Below are 15,799 nucleotides of genomic sequence, written 5' to 3'. Positions count from 1 at the left end.
TTATGTCAAGTGTTTGCACTAATTCGGCAGCCAGACTTTGGGATCGTAATGCAAGCAGACAGAGTCCAATTATAGGGCATAAGCTCCAACTGCAATTTAATTCAATTTTAATCTTAAGTCTGTTGCTTTATGTATCGGTTCGTTACTCAACGAAAGCTATTTACCATCCCACTATCCCTTTGGGAGCAGTTTATTCTCTTCTGCTCACATTCCATTGATAGACTATAAATAATTGTGGTATCCCTTAAAGGGTTCGCAGAGCGGTCGATAAAAATCATTAATTCAAGCCAAGTGTCATAAAAATGTGCATATAAATCAGCAAAGTGTAAACTCATGCTGACACTGACACTGATTCAAATTTTTGGGTATACTCTTTGACCTTAAAGTAACAACAATTTATTAGCGTAGAAAATCGATTGGAGCATACTTTGTCTGTTTTTTGTTTTAAGTCATTTGCTATGCATTCATCAACCTGAAAGGTGTTCGAATCAATATAAACATCGTACCTTTTGTATATAGAGAGAGTGAGTGAAATACTGTCATCATTACGTAAACGTTGTTTTGTTAGTGGCACAATTTGTCACACCAAAACAGAAGGGAAAGGAATGGAACGCAAGTGTCTATTTTGCCAGAGACGCCAGCTGAAGCTCGAAAGGATAACAAGCTGAACCGTGTGGCAGCTGTGTGTTAGCCTTTTTCTAATCAAAATATCATAATCAGTTGAGACATGTATGCCAAGTGGATATCAAAACACACAATGACAGTGATAAAAGCAGACACAAGACCGAAAAACTGACAGTCTTAAGCATTCCGAATAAATTTAGCATATTTTGTTTAATACCAAAAAAAACAGCTCTTTTTGGGCAAATCAAGCTGTGCACAGCTGTGCGTTGAATTAAAGCAAGTATCTTTAATAGAATAGAAAACTTAGCAAGCTGGAAAGTATAATGTTTTTCTTTTCTTTGCCGCTTTCTCTTAATTCAGCTAAAGTGCAGCCTCGTCTGTTTTTCACACCATTCGAACAGCGGGTGTAACAAAGTGATCAATAAATTATTCCCAGCTCTCTTCCGTATTGTTGTTGTGCTGTGCAGTGGAAAGAGCAAGTGCTGCAACAGCAATCGATTTGTCTCAGACAGTGCGGACGTTCTACATGGCGTATGTGTAACAAGTGCAACACATAAATTCTGTAGTAAACTCCCAAAAAACCACAAAACAAATAAAACAAAGTCGCAATCGTAGAAAGTTTTTAGCACATCGAACAGATCTTGGACACAACATGCCTGTGATACCATTTATAAACTTCACCAACAATGTCCAATGTAATTTATTTGTCGAGCAAAAACATCTTGAACAACAAACAAGCTTGTGATCAGGTTTTTTAAAATTTAATTAAGATCGTTATATAAATGAATAAAAGCGACATGCAATACAAAGTTATTCTTTTCTTGCAATGTCTTTGCACTGTTTTCCTTATGTGCACATCCCATGAAAGATTTATAAGCTCTTGCAGGACATGCTGGCAGCTCTAAGAAGGAATTAAAAACAATTTTGTGTGCTTATAACACAACACGTGGTACACCAGAATTAATTGTTGTTGTGGCTGCCTTATTGTGGTGCAAATATAAAGGGCGAACAGTAAACGCTTCTCATCCTCTTAAGATTTCATATACATAATTGTTATACAGTGTGCTTTAAGAATTGGCTTCCTCTAAATAAAATGCGAAAATTTGTAAAGAACTTTTGAACTTGAAACTTATTTTTTATGAAGTACAAAAAACATGAATCACAATCAAAAGGAAAAGAAAAACTGAAAAGAACAACAGCGCAAAAATCACAAACAATGCGGTTATTTTTATGGGCAGTTGAGCTCAAAAAAAAAAAAAAAAAACTTAGCAACAATTGCAAAATATACAGCAGCCGAAATATGCAAATTGAATGTTTAAATTAAATGAAGTCAAGTTTAGCAAGGCCAAGAAATGTGAGCGGCAAATAAGAAGGCATATTTAAAGTTCATATACATTATAAAGCCTTAGATTTCTCTTCGAAATGTTTGTGTCTGAAATGCGAACAGCATGTAACCATGATGAGCATGTCCTTGGCAAACATTTTACCTCGAGCTACGGTTTCAATTTATCTCACTTTCTGTCTATCTTTGTCTCTTTGCCTCTGCGGCTGCTGATGTGATTAACATTGCTCTCTGCTCTCTCTTCTCTGTTCTCTTTCTCTGTCGGCTCTGTCAACTATTGGGATGAGCTGAGCTATGCGTTAATCAAATGTCAATTACGATGCGGATTCCAAAAATGAATGTCAGCAGCCGCGACTAGAGAGCCTGGCTTGCTGACAGCGCACCAATTGCACTGAGAGCTCAGCCGTTAAAATGTTGCACTCGTTCTCGTTTTTCCCCCATTTTCCGCGCTTTTCCTTGCGCTTCTATTGACTGCACGAAGATAAAGACAACGCAACGTTGCTGCTGCTCTGCAATTTGTCTTTATTCCCCTATTTTGCTGTCGCCTTTTTTTTAGCGCCTAACCAAGTCTGGTGCCGGAATATGTATGTGACTGCGTCCTTGAGATATGTGTTCATTTCTACGTTGGCAGCATTTTAAGTCGCTCACTTTACTGCCTGACTCTTTGCCTTTTAGTGTCTCAAATAACCGGGAGGAGAAAGGAGGACAAACGATACCAGAATTATATTGATGTCTTTGCCATATAATTAAGTGTCAAAGGCTTACGGATCAAACGAAATCTAAACTCGTCGATGAAATGTCATTTGATGCCAAAGAAGTGAATTTCAGTCTCGCTTTGTGAACAAATAGGCACAATAATGCATCATTGCAGCTGACTGACAAGTCAAAGGATTTCAACATCCAGGTGAACTGTGCTAGATAATGGAATCTTATGCAAAACAGGTAAGATGTGGGGGAAACAAAGCTCAAAAGAATAACCATGACTGGTTAATCTCTAGTTATTCATATCAAAGTTATTAATTTGAATTCATTTAGTTTCAGTTACTTAACAACAAAAATTACACAATTTAAAATTAAGAATAGAATCCAACTTAGGACAATAAATGATATTCGAAATGCAGAATTTAATTCTGTTGTAAGTTTGTTTCAATTTTGAAATGTATAAACTACATTTCAAACCCTTGACATAACCTTCACCTGTCACTTTATTTTCATTTGTAGTACATATTTTATTATCTATATATTCCCACACAACAACAAAATTTATAGTGAACAAGATTTACGTAATTTTTTTACTTTTAAGCAAAATTCGTTAATTTGTACATTTATTCGCAAAACGAAATGATACATGAAATTGAACCCAACAAGGTTTTAGATTATATTAGAAAATCTATGCAACCAGTGCGCTGTGATTTGCTGACTTCCAAGTTTTGTGGTTCTAAGAGCACAAAAGAAACACAAAAGGCGTTGAAAAATCGGCTTCGTGATGTACTTCTCTCCGAACTGATTTTAGGCAACTTAATGCACTACAATGATTATTTCTATACGACCAACATGGCGGAGGAATTACAAGAATCCATGGATCAGATGGAGGAATTGCCCTCTGACTGCAGTCAAATATCATTCAGTAGCTGCGAATCATTTGCAACCTTGGAGGTGAGCGATGCCGATAGTGAAGGGTCTTAAAAGTCTGAAAACTATGATTTGATGAAAATCAAAAAGGCCCAACGGAAAGTAAAGTCAAAATAGTTGTCGGTTTTTGGCCGTCAATGTTTTCTTTTTATTTATGTAACATTTTTTATAAAGTAACTGCAATTCATTTAGAGCATCTCTTCCACGATTATATGGCAACCAAAATGAATAAAAAAAAAACAGTTAAACGTTTGCCTTTTAGCAAAGAATATTAAATAGGCAAGGGTAATGGGAAACTGAATTTTAAAACACATACTCTATTAAAACCTTGTCGGTAATACAAACAGTTAATTAACTAGAAACGTATCACAGCGAAGCAACAATAAAAACAAAGGGAATACAACAAAGTGACAAGAGAAAAACATCTTATTTTAGTGTCATTCGCACTGTGTCACTTGTTCCATGTGCTGCATAAACAATGCCAAACACACACACTCGCACACACACACACACTCGCACACACACATAGACTTACAGTGGTTGAAATGCGCATTGCTTGGCCTTAAGTGTCGCGTAATTTATTTCCCACCTCTTGGCATCGACTGACAAATGAGGTGATAATTTGGCCTCAAAACATTTAGCGCCTTCCATTGTCAAGGACAACAATCCTTACTGAAGGCGAAAATGTGCGGCTTCTGTCAGCGGAAATTAATTAGAATTCTGTAACGTGTCTGTTGTGGTAATGTTTATGTAAATTGTTCGCTAGAAGATTAATCATGTTCCATTCTGTGCTAGATTGGGAATATATATTTTAAGAAAATACCAAGATGATTAACTACTTAACTACTAAACAGAATTCTACTTTTATGAAATAAAGGAAATCAAATATACCAAACAAAATATAAAATAAAAGCAATCTGAATAATCTGTTATAGTAACATATTTTATATAGAACTTTTATATAATTATTTTGAAATTAAACTTGGTACTTTGATTTTATCTATGCCAAACATTAAGAAACATTTTATATTGCATTTTAGTTACACTTCAGCCTAAAGGCCTTAGACGCTTTGGCTCTTATTTCTATAAAAAACGCTTTGGCTCTTATTTCTATAAGAAATTGTATTCGTTATAATAATAATAATAATAGTTGCAGTTCGGAAACTTCGATAAATTCAAATCTACAATATTAAATTTGCCATTACTTAGAATCGCTGACCAGCTGTCGGTAAAACAAGTTTGGCAAAACTTTTGCAACCGAAACTTTTAACCGGTTACTTAGCATATTGTGGAACATATTTTCTTAGCTGTTATTTCGATAGTGCATACTACATCACTGGAACACAATCAGCAAATATTTCCCTCCAGCTATTGGCATTAATATTTCAATATTTTGTGTGCAAGTTTTTTTGAGCAATGCAAGGGTCTTGTTGAAATTCTCTACTTGTCAGTTGTTGCCAGATTTACGTATTGTTATTGTTGAGGCAGCAACGGCAACGGCAACAGCAGCATCAGCATTGAGGGGGAAAAAATTAATAACTTGGCTCCTTTATACGCTCCTACTCTGCCCCCAAGGTATTACATAAACAAGTTTTTCACACATACAACTCGCAAAAGAAGGAAGCGTGGATGAGTTAAGGGGGGGAAGGGAGTTGAATATAAATTTACATGCAAACTCATAGTTGGGCGCCATGGAAATGGCACAGCTGATGAAAATGGTTGATTTAGGTCTCGAATGCAAGTTATTGTTATTGTACATGAACATGTACATACATGTTCATGTACAACTTTTACTGAATTCATTATGAATAGTTGCGGCTGCCTTCTGTATAAATCATTGTTGTTAATTTATAAAAACTACTTCACTCTGCCAGCTACTGTGCAACTCGAATTGAAATATGAGTGAGTTACTCTTCACCCAAATGCTGTTGAGTTGAGAGCATGATAAATTTTGCACTATTCTTTATTTGTACTCTTGTTTGTTAACATTCGCATACTGAGTCCACTTTTTTTGAGCTTCTTTTAGTGCCAAGCAGAATCCTTATGTGTTGTTGAACATAGCAAACATGTTTGCTATTGAGGGCCTTATGACATATTGATTACCTTACAGTCACCTACAAAGTTCTGAGAAACTTTTGAACCCTTTTGACAGCTGCCAAACTCTTAACTTGCCATCAATATTTAATCTGAAATACTCAAACAAATATCAATATGTCCTTTGGGTTTAAGCTTTTCAATATTAGTAAAATTGCAGCATGAACTTTTTAATATAGTTCTACTCCTTGACATTCATCACATCTGAATATGAATTCCGTTTGGCTTTTGATAGTTTGTTTTTAATATTAATTTACTACTTTAACAAGGAATTTTTCATTTGCTTTGTGTAAACGTAGAGAAGCAAGATACAAGATCTCGTATGCTTAATAAATATTGTGTATGCAATATGTGGCAATCAGTTGAAGTCAGTTAATGAAACGTCGAGAATCACATGCTAGTTTTTTTTTTTTTACTTTCCATCTGCACTTCAATTTGCACTGCAAGAGATGTGCATGTATCACATTTTTTACTGCTTTCAAGTGATTCCTCTTTGTTCTTTATGTAATTGCCAGCATGTAAACTTTATGTGGACTCTTTGTTCAATTTATAACATTGAGAGTCTGTGTTCATTTACACTCCTACAATCGATACAACCCCTTCTCATATTGAAGTGCTTCTCAAACTGTAACTCTACCCATTTCTATGTCATGTTCTTATCATGTGTTTATCATTTCGACAAGTTTACTTTCCAAATATTATTCAGCAAATTGTTGTTTGCTGTTTTCTAATAGCAAACAAATGGAAAGTGACAAAAAAAAAACTTGATTTATTAACCAATTTTTGTTGCGCTACAAAGTAAACGATTTTTATATAGGAGGCATGAAAGGATTTGAGCACGCCTAAAAAGTTTACTAAGAAAATGGCTTGACAAGAAAAAGAATATCAAGTATACGTCGCATGCATAACTAAAAGAAAAAGTCTTTGACGGTCAATTTTATCAGCTTGTTTTCAAGTCACAAACACACGGCCGACAGCTGTCAACACTCGACAAGAGTGAATGGAACGAACGAACATTTCAGTCTGTCCAAGTCTCTGCAAACAAGCAGCGGAAGTCCTGTCGTGTCTGTGAGCAGTGCCGAGGACAAAGACAACGACAACGACAAAGACACAAGACAGGGACATGGCCTAAGGCCATCCGCCCTTGTTAAATGAATCTGAAATTCCAGAAGGAACAACAAGCAAATTGTTTATGTTAAGGAAGTCACGTTAAGTGCCGGCTGCCTACTTAATAAAAACAAAAACAACAACAACAATAATAGAAAGGCAGACAAAAAGACGAGCCTCTGTTTAAATGGAATTATGCGCATGGTTTTGTTGTGATTTCCAAATTCGCTTTGTACTTCAAAAATTAAAGCTGCGCTTTCAACGATTTCTGATTAACAAAAAGTCGGCAATTAATCGAAATGTTTGTTAAATCCAAAAATATGACCGCAAGTGCCAGAAGTACACCTACTAAAGCGGAGCTATTAATCAAATGCCAGAAAAGCAATTTTTCAGTCCTGGCATTAAATTGATTGATTTTCAGCGGCCGGCGCGCAATGAACTGTTAAATAAATTAAGCAAAGTTCAATCAAACCGCAAATTCCCAAATAAATTATTGTCAGTCAGTTATGTCGTTTATACACAAAATATTATATGACTGATTAGTGTAATCTGTGAAAATTTCAACCCACTTCTTTTATAGCAAAAATACTTAAGTTGTATTTCTATCATTGACACTCTAATGCGAGTCGATTTTATAGATACTTTATGGGACTGAACTCTCCCCCATTGACTTCTGACTGGCTTCAATTCGAAAATTCACTCTCTGTTAGTGCTCTAGAAATTGAATCCAAATGTGAATCATGTCGCACATTTCATATGCTGAAAGTTTTTTGCGGATTTCAATTGTAAGCAATGGGGTAATCTTAGTGCTTATCCCCAGAATTGTGTGAAGGCGAAATAAATGCAGCGTCTTTTTCAGCTTGACATCTTTTCTTAAATTTTGTCACTACTTTAGCAACTTATAAATGAGTATTATAGAGACTGCTTCTTATGTGTCTGCCAGTGAGAGTCGAAACAAAATGATAGACAGCAGTCGCAATGCGTGATATAATTCATTTAGCAGCCATTTTAACGATTGTCAAAGTGTATTAATAACTAAGGATTAACGCTACACTTCGTACCTAATTGATTTACAAGCTGCTAAATATCAATTTAGCCATTCGTTGTCGTTGTTAACGTTGCTGCTGTGCTAGAAGTGAAAGTAAATATTTTCCGCTCGCCCCGTTCGCTTTCATCACAGCAAGCAAACAGCGCGCAAAACTTTTCTCATAAATACACGATACACTTCATAAAAGGATTTATGTATTAAATTGACAATGGCAAATTGGATTATTGGATTTAGACGGCAAAAGGCGATATAATTCATTTAGCTTTGATGTCACAACGAAAGAAGATTGATATTAATATCACACAAAGTGAGCAGGAAATTCAAATGGAATTAATAAACCTTTTCAAATTGCCAACTTATCTTTATGAGCATGACAAATAAAAGCAAAATTAACAAACCAGCTTGCTAACAAATTGTGAATTAGACAACAACAATTCAAGCAGCAGAGTGGCGCAGTGGAAGCGTGCTGGGCCCATAACCCAGAGGTCCGAGGATCGAAACCTTGCTCTGCTATAGTCAAAGTGCTTCTTTTTTTTATTTAATTATTTTTCAAATATGTATTTATTACCATTTTCTTAAACTCAATTTAATTTCAAGTTGCAAGCATCTCTACAAGTGTTTTAAAAAGCCCACTGGCAATAGCAAATACAAGTTGAGTAAAAGCATAATGCGACTAAATGAAAACTTTTGCAACTCTTAATGAGCATTTATTTGCCCAGTAGCAAGTGCAATTTAGGAGGTGCCACAAAGTTTGGCAAACAAGCCGAAGGCATCTGTTGAATTAGCAGCGGATGAATTATTCTTGACGTAGTAGAAGCACATTGAAGAATTTCAAATTTACGAATTTTATTGCAGTAGTTTTATTTCCGTTCGACGTAGGCTAAAAATTGAATACTTAATGAGATTGAACTGCAGCATAAATATTTAATTGAGGTTGATGGCATGAAATCGACCAAACTCAATAAATATTTCACTTCTATTTTGCCCTAATATTTATTTATCGAAATGTTGAAATGAACAAAAAATTATAATATACGTAAAAGAGCTTTAATATATACGCGTAAATGAACATGCATATGTTACATGCAATCCGCAGCTTGACAGCAATGTATGCTTACATTCAATTAATCAAGCAGCGACTGCAAAAAAATCCAATTATTCATACGCCATGTCAGAGCAAAAGTCTCGCATAACCACAAAACAGAAGGGAGTCAAGCTCTGTACTTGCAAATAGTTGCAGAAATTTAACATTTTAACCAAAGAGCAGTTGTAGACCTTTTATAAATTACACAAATTTAGTTTTGATAAGTTTAAGAGAGAAACTGAACAAGTAGAAGAACTAACTTACTTAAAGGTCCTGGTTGTAGTAAAATACAAAATAGAAAAAGAAATTTTCTATTTGATTGATAAATCGTAGGAAATTTAAAGGGACTCAGTATGAAGTAGTTAAGATTAGCTTCACCTCCCCTTCATAGGCTCACCTTGACTATGCAGTCCTTGAAAAATGCCTCGTTTCATTTTGAATTCCATTCAAATAAAAGCCCTAGGTGTTTAAATAGTACTTTCAACTAGGCCCTCAAATGGACTGTGTCAACAACTGACTCAATAAACAATTGTCAAAAACTGTCAATTATTTTGCCAGAAGCAAAGGATGTTAAAAGTGTCCTTGGCCTATGCAAATTCACTGTTGCTTTCTCCTTTCGTCTATGTACTTTTGTTGATGTCCAAAAGAGTTTGCTTCCATTGATGATAGTATTCTTAGTCAGGCTACAAAAGGTGCTGCATAAATTGACTGATTTAATGGTAATTGCAAATAACAATCTCAAGTGCAAATTTAATTCAGCACTAATAAGAAAAAATATGTATGTGTGGTTAGACCACACATGAACATGAACACGAACTTCTTGCTAATTAGTCACTCAAAAGCACAAGCAAAGGAAGCTAACTTGATGTGGCTGTGGTCAACTGCTGGTAAAAGCTTTCAATTTTCGAATTAACCATGAATTTTGCTCGCCACTTTTACGTCTAACTCATCATCCCAAGTGTATTTCATCGAGGGAATTGCTGGTGGACATGTCATCTACGCAATCATCATCATTGTGTTAGGCCTCTAGAGTGCTGCAAGCGACCTCTGCCGAATATCATAGCGTAACTGTTCAAGAAAAGTGTCTCGTGAAATTAAAAAGCGGAATCTTCAGCTATGTTTTCATCACATCAAATACAAATGGAATGTTCATCCCACTCTCTTTCGTCTGCTTGGTCAGTTGACTGTTGGCAAACTCTCAGCGCTTAGTTGTTTTTGGCATCTGTTTGACGATGTGTCGTCTGCCACTGAAAGTTCGACACGCAATTAATTTTACTAATCTCTGATGCAACTAGGTTGCAGTTTTTCTCGCCCCGAAAAAGTCGAAAATTCATCGTTGCTGCCCTGTCACACACACAAACACATACACACATGGTCTAAGCTGAGACCAGTTTCCCGCCATTCATTAGCATGGAAATTAGAAAATATTCTGGCTCCCAAAAATTCAACTCTATCTCAACTATACATGGTTGTCTTTTCATGCCGGGCAAGCGAGCAACCGCTGCTCCAACTGCATTAATTTCCCCTAACAAACTTTCTCACACACATGCTCACAGAGTGGCTTTGCGAATCCATGTACGTACATATACATATACATATGTATACGAACGAATGGAGATAGCAGATGTCGTGATAATATAATTTTGCTATAAACTCAAAATACTCATAAAGGCACATAACAATACTTTAAACATTACATTGCAACACTAACGTAGAGCTTTAAACATAGTAAAAAAAAACTTTAGCATGCGTACAAAAAAGTGAAGCAAATGACAAAGCCGATTAGCATATTATGCATTGCAATCAAAAAAAAAAATACAAATAGAAAGTAAGAGTGAGCGAGCAACCTTCATAAATATTCACATGTGAGCGACGGTACAGGCTATATCATACCTATAGTATAGTATAGTATAGTATGTCCTGCTACATACAGGCCCCATTGCATTGGAATCTTCTTTGGCTGCACTTTGCTAGTAACTTTCTTATACTTATAGCTCACCTTCTTTTTTCAGTCAATGTTATTCCAATGTACTTCCAATGTCAAACTGGAACTAAAAGCGGCGTCAATTTGCGTTTGCTTAATGTTTGCTTTCTTCATCTAATTTTCATATCTGTATTCGCATAATTTTCGGCAGCGCTGTCTCTTCTACCATTTTATTGTGCTCGCGAACTAAAACTGAACTCTCTATTTTATTGCTGTCCCTCTCTTCCGTTTATCAATATGCTGATCAACTCGACTTGAGCTAATCTTGCTTTTTGTTTTAAGAGAGATTCAAAAGAGAACACATATTTTTGTCAGTTTTAAAACAGCAGATGCTCTAACTAAAATTCTTACTAGCTAACTGAACTTTTTCGGCTACTTAAGAAGATGAAGATGAAATATTACAATTAATATGCATGCATTTTAAACCATTATTTATTTTATATATTTTATTTTATGTTAATGAAAATTTGTTCTTAAAAAATGCAAAATTTTCGACAGCGCTAATATGTTTTTTTTTTTAGAAGAAATTGCTGATTATATAAACGAAAATTAAACCCAAGTGTGTGGTTTCATCAGGAATTTCAGCAACATTGTTCATTTTTTTCTAGTAACCAGCGCGCAATTTTAATATAACACCAAAGTGCACTTATTTTGTTCAAGTGCCTTGAGGCAATTTCAATTTGTTACATGGCAAATAATATGAGAGACTGGGGAAATATTTTTGCGAAAATTGTAATGCACAAAATGTAGAGCAAGTTCTTATTTTTGTGCGCTGACAAATATTTGAGATAACGACGTCACATGAATTTCGGGTTTTGTTTTGATGAGATAATTTTGCAAATGACACTTTATTAATTCCAGGAAAATACAAAATTACTTTGTTTATTTTTCTGTATTAATTTTGGGTCTAATCAACATTTGCACAGCTTTCATGGTGTAACCTGGGCCCAACCATTCATCCCAATAAATGCCAAAGTCCGTATTATCGTAATAGTCATCTTGTTGGGTATATTGACCATTTAAATTACTAACGAAATGAAAGAAAAGTGATTAGAATTTAGTATATGTCATAGAATTTGATAACCAACCTGGAGCCACATTTGTTGTACCACCAACCGCCCAGACAGTTAACGGCACAGCTCGCTTCGCTTAGATCGTTATCCCTGTCGTAGGTGCTGAACTTTTGCTGCTCATTATCGCGCATCGAGTCGCCGGCGTTGCCCTCAAATGTGCCCAGCCCTCGCAGCGTATAAAGCTCGCTCTCGCCATCGATAACAATGTTATCATAATGTGCGTAGCTACTCTCGTTATGGAAATTGATCAAGTGTATGTAAAGCTCATGAGGTCGCGCCACTGTCATGCGATGCAGCTTCTCCAATCCAATGAAAAACTCTCCACTCAAATTCCCAAAGCCCTCCTTGTATTCCAACCAGTTGCGATTGAACTTAACGCTCCCATCGAGGCGTCGCTGTATCACCGTCCAACCGTTTCCAGCGACGCGAGATTCGCAGGGCACTTCGAAAGCTTCGCCATCATCGATCTTGATTAAATGCACATCATTGGAATCACCAAAGGCCAAGCAACTGCTATCGTCGGTCTCTGTGATTGAAGTTGTGCTCAAATCCTCTAGGTTCTTGAATTTGTCGGTAATATCTTGGGTTTTAGTCTCCAGATGGAATATAATTTGGTCCTTCACTTGCAGATCTTCTTTTAACAGCTCAATTTGCTTGGCCTGCTCATTGATAATCGTTGTATAGCTGGAAATTGTCTCCAATCCTTCATCAATCAGCAGCTGTTTTTCCTTTAATATAGCATCTGAATCTATAGTTGTTTTCCTCTGCAGATCTTCAATCTGTTCCGCATAAATCTTGTTGAGCACTTCGAATGCTGAATTTTCCTCGCGACATTTCATTAACTCATCATTAATTTGACTCTTTAAGTCTTGACTTGCGTTTTCATTTTCTCGAGTAATGGCTTCTTTTAATTTGGTTTTATATGTTGCTTGCAGCTTTTCTATATCATTATACGATTTTTTTAACTTATTTTGTATTTGCAATATTTCCAATAAATTTGCTTGCACATTCAACACTTGAAATATTGAAATTAATAATAGAACGTTAAATGTTTTTGTCATTTTTATTTCCGTTTTGTTTCAGTCTGTTTTTTTGTGACAACCGCAGTGAAGATTGCGCGACAGAGAACTAAATGCTGAATAATTTTACTCCATCTTAATAACACAATTTTTATACATACCCTCTACACACAAGGTAGAAGGGTATTATAATGTTGTACCGGCAGAAATGTATGTAAAAGGCAGACGAAGACATCTCTAAACCCATAAAGTATATTTATTCTTGATCAGCGTCAACAACCGAGAAAATATAGCCATGGCCGTCTGTCTGTCCGTCTGTCAGTATGAACACCTAGATCTCAGAGACTTTAAGAGATAGAGGTATAATTAACAGTATTTGTTACGTTTACACGCAGATCAAAATTTGTTTACCATTTTGCCATTCCCACTTCTGCTGCTGCAAATCGACATAAATCTAAGGGCAAATACTGGTTTTAGTTGTATTGGCTGAAAATCTGGTATATTTTTCACGCTATTGCATATGAATTTGAATGTAACACTAAATTAATATCCTAAATTTGAATGTAACACTGAATTAATATACTAAATATAGTGTATGGTATACTTTAGTATTTTCCGGTATTGTATATTATTTGGGTAGCGGGTATCTCACAGTCGATCACACTCAACTGTAGCTTTCTAATTTGTTTTGAAATGATTCAATATATATATTTTGTGTGCTCTGTCTATTGATAAGAGTTTTCAGAGCGAGAGAGCCAAGACTTTGTAGCACACTTTCACAGCATCGCGGGCCAAAAGTCAAGTGTTATCAGGAAGCACTTAAAATATTTGTAATAAATTAATTAAGGTGTAATTTGCTACTTCTCAAAGCATTACCCATTAGAATTTACAAATGTGTCAATCATAAAACCAAATGTATTTTAATACACAATTTTTAAGTACATATATTTTGATTGTTCTTAGAAAATGAAATGAGATTAATGATTATTAAGCTTATTTTTTATTGTGGGGATTTCTTATTATGTGTCATTCTAGTTTAAAGCATCGTTAAAATCCATTTATAGAAATTGCGCCTTAATTTTAATGCGAAATATAATATTATGCTAACATTTTTTAAGACTCACACTTATAGTATATTCAAATGCTTCAAAAAGTTGTGTTAAGCTCTTTCAGTTTCTAATTTAATTTTAGTGTAAGCTTAATCACCTGTTTGAAATATAAAACACAGTTCATGGGAAAGTAGAACACTCTCTACAAGGGCATGGAAATTGGGTCAACAAAGAATTATCCTATCACTGCTGTATTTGAATACTAACTGCATTTAAGGGTACTACTATTTATAAGTAAATAAATTTATTTAACATAACTTATAATAAGATAAGAACAAATAATTAACGAAATTAAAAAATAATAATACTTAATGAATTAATAAAAAATTATAGAATACAAAAAAAAATATTAAGTTAATATATAAATTAGAAAGCAAAAATGAATTACCATTCATTCATTTATTAATTAATATACAAGAAAAATATTATTTTTTATATGAAAAATATGTAATTTATTCAGTTAAATAAGAATATGGTTACAAAGCTTTTAATTTTTTGTCATACATTTATTTTTTCTCTTATTAAATTGATAATACAACAGAACCGACAGCCTCGCAATTAATCCAAAATGAATTTAAAGCCGCAGGGTAATGCACATAATTGAAATTATTATTGCCAACATTGTGTGCACGTTAACTAAGCAAACAAACAGTTAACTAGTTTGGAGACCAAACTTTTTATTGGCGAATAGTTACACGTGAATGCAATTACAACATTTTCGCGTGCAAGCTCGTTCCTGCAACTCGTTAACACTTCAATGCTGACCAGGAAAATTTACGCTAGTCATGTGCTAAATATTTAAATTGTTGTTAAGCAAAACAGTGCATAAGTCCAGCAAAAAAGTGTTTAAAAAATAGCTGATATTACGACTGCGCCAGACACATCTTGCTGAAGAAGTTTCTATATCAAATCCCAGCCAGAATTGCAGTTTCAATGGCAAAGCAATATATGCGAGAAAAGTGTACTGAAGATTTCATAGTTATTCCCCTCAATGACAATGTGTGGATATTGAGTTTCCCTGCTGAGTCAGTGCGCATAAACTTGAATCTTAATGCGAATCCTTTGCGTTGCGAACTCAAAGCGAAATGGCATTCAGACTTGAGACTTGAGATTTGAGTGCTAAGCTGTGAGTAAAAGGAATACTCGCTTCATATTCCGACTTATTCGCAAGGCAAATGTGCTTTATGCTTCACTTGGCTAGATAACATGAGGCCCGCATATTATGCTCAAGTGCCTCTGGCACACGCTGCGTATGAGTTATTTATTGTTTATTTCTGAAATCATTGCTCCCTTTAGTGTCTCTTTTTGCAAGTCAAGAGTGAAAAATATTTGTCAGAATTGTGCCTGGGAATTTGTGTATTATTTTTACAGCTTTTGTAAATTGTATTATCAAAACAAATATCAAAAATATAATATATCAAAAGTTGAGAAATTGTTGGGTAAAATTAAAGACTTAGAAAAATATGATCTGATTTTAAATCTATATTTTTAAGGATTGGATTTATTTTTGTATGCAATATTAGGAAAATATTCTGTGCTCAAAATGTCAATGATTTGAAATAAAATAATTTATTTTCTATTTAAAATTAACTAAGGTTTGTCTACACAAAAGAGGAAAATGCACTTTCCCTAATATGAACCATTTAAAATTTTCTGTAAAATGTTGTCAAAATCTTCAATTAA

At 34.8% G+C, this 15,799-nt stretch overlaps 1 protein-coding gene and 1 non-coding gene across 2 annotated transcripts; one reads left to right on the top strand and one right to left on the bottom strand.

Moving 5' to 3' along the window:
- The first annotated feature begins 8,288 nt into the window (after positions 1 to 8,288).
- Positions 8,289 to 8,360, top strand: Trnam-cau (transfer RNA methionine (anticodon CAU)). The gene has a single exon. It is a non-coding gene; the product is annotated as a tRNA-Met (tRNA).
- A 3,006-nt stretch (positions 8,361 to 11,366) lies between these two features.
- Positions 11,367 to 13,076, bottom strand: LOC132792968 (angiopoietin-related protein 2-like). Its single transcript, XM_060802514.1, has 2 exons — positions 12,004 to 13,076; positions 11,367 to 11,942 (listed from the first exon to the last, which is right to left on the bottom strand). Exons 1-2 carry the CDS (start codon positions 13,047 to 13,049, stop codon positions 11,798 to 11,800), a joined length of 1,191 nt encoding a protein of 396 aa, XP_060658497.1. The 5' UTR covers positions 13,050 to 13,076; the 3' UTR covers positions 11,367 to 11,797.
- Between the last annotated feature and the right edge of the window lie 2,723 nt (positions 13,077 to 15,799).

This window comes from Drosophila nasuta, chromosome 2L (genome assembly GCF_023558535.2).
Source record: "Drosophila nasuta strain 15112-1781.00 chromosome 2L, ASM2355853v1, whole genome shotgun sequence".
Classification (NCBI taxonomy): domain Eukaryota; kingdom Metazoa; phylum Arthropoda; class Insecta; order Diptera; family Drosophilidae; genus Drosophila; species Drosophila nasuta.
Note: the sequence above shows the minus strand (reverse complement) of the source record. Positions and strands in the feature narration are given on the sequence as shown.

What these genes read in the sequence shown, in the direction of transcription:
- LOC132792968 (XM_060802514.1), bottom strand. Translation starts at nt 13,049, where the DNA reads ATGACAAAAACATTTAACGTTCTATTATTAATTTCAATATTTCAAGTG. An exon ending in TACAACAAATGTGGCTCCAG is followed by an intron (nt 11,943 to 12,003) that starts GTTGGTTATCAA and finishes TCATTTCGTTAG; the next exon opens with TAATTTAAATGGTCAATATA.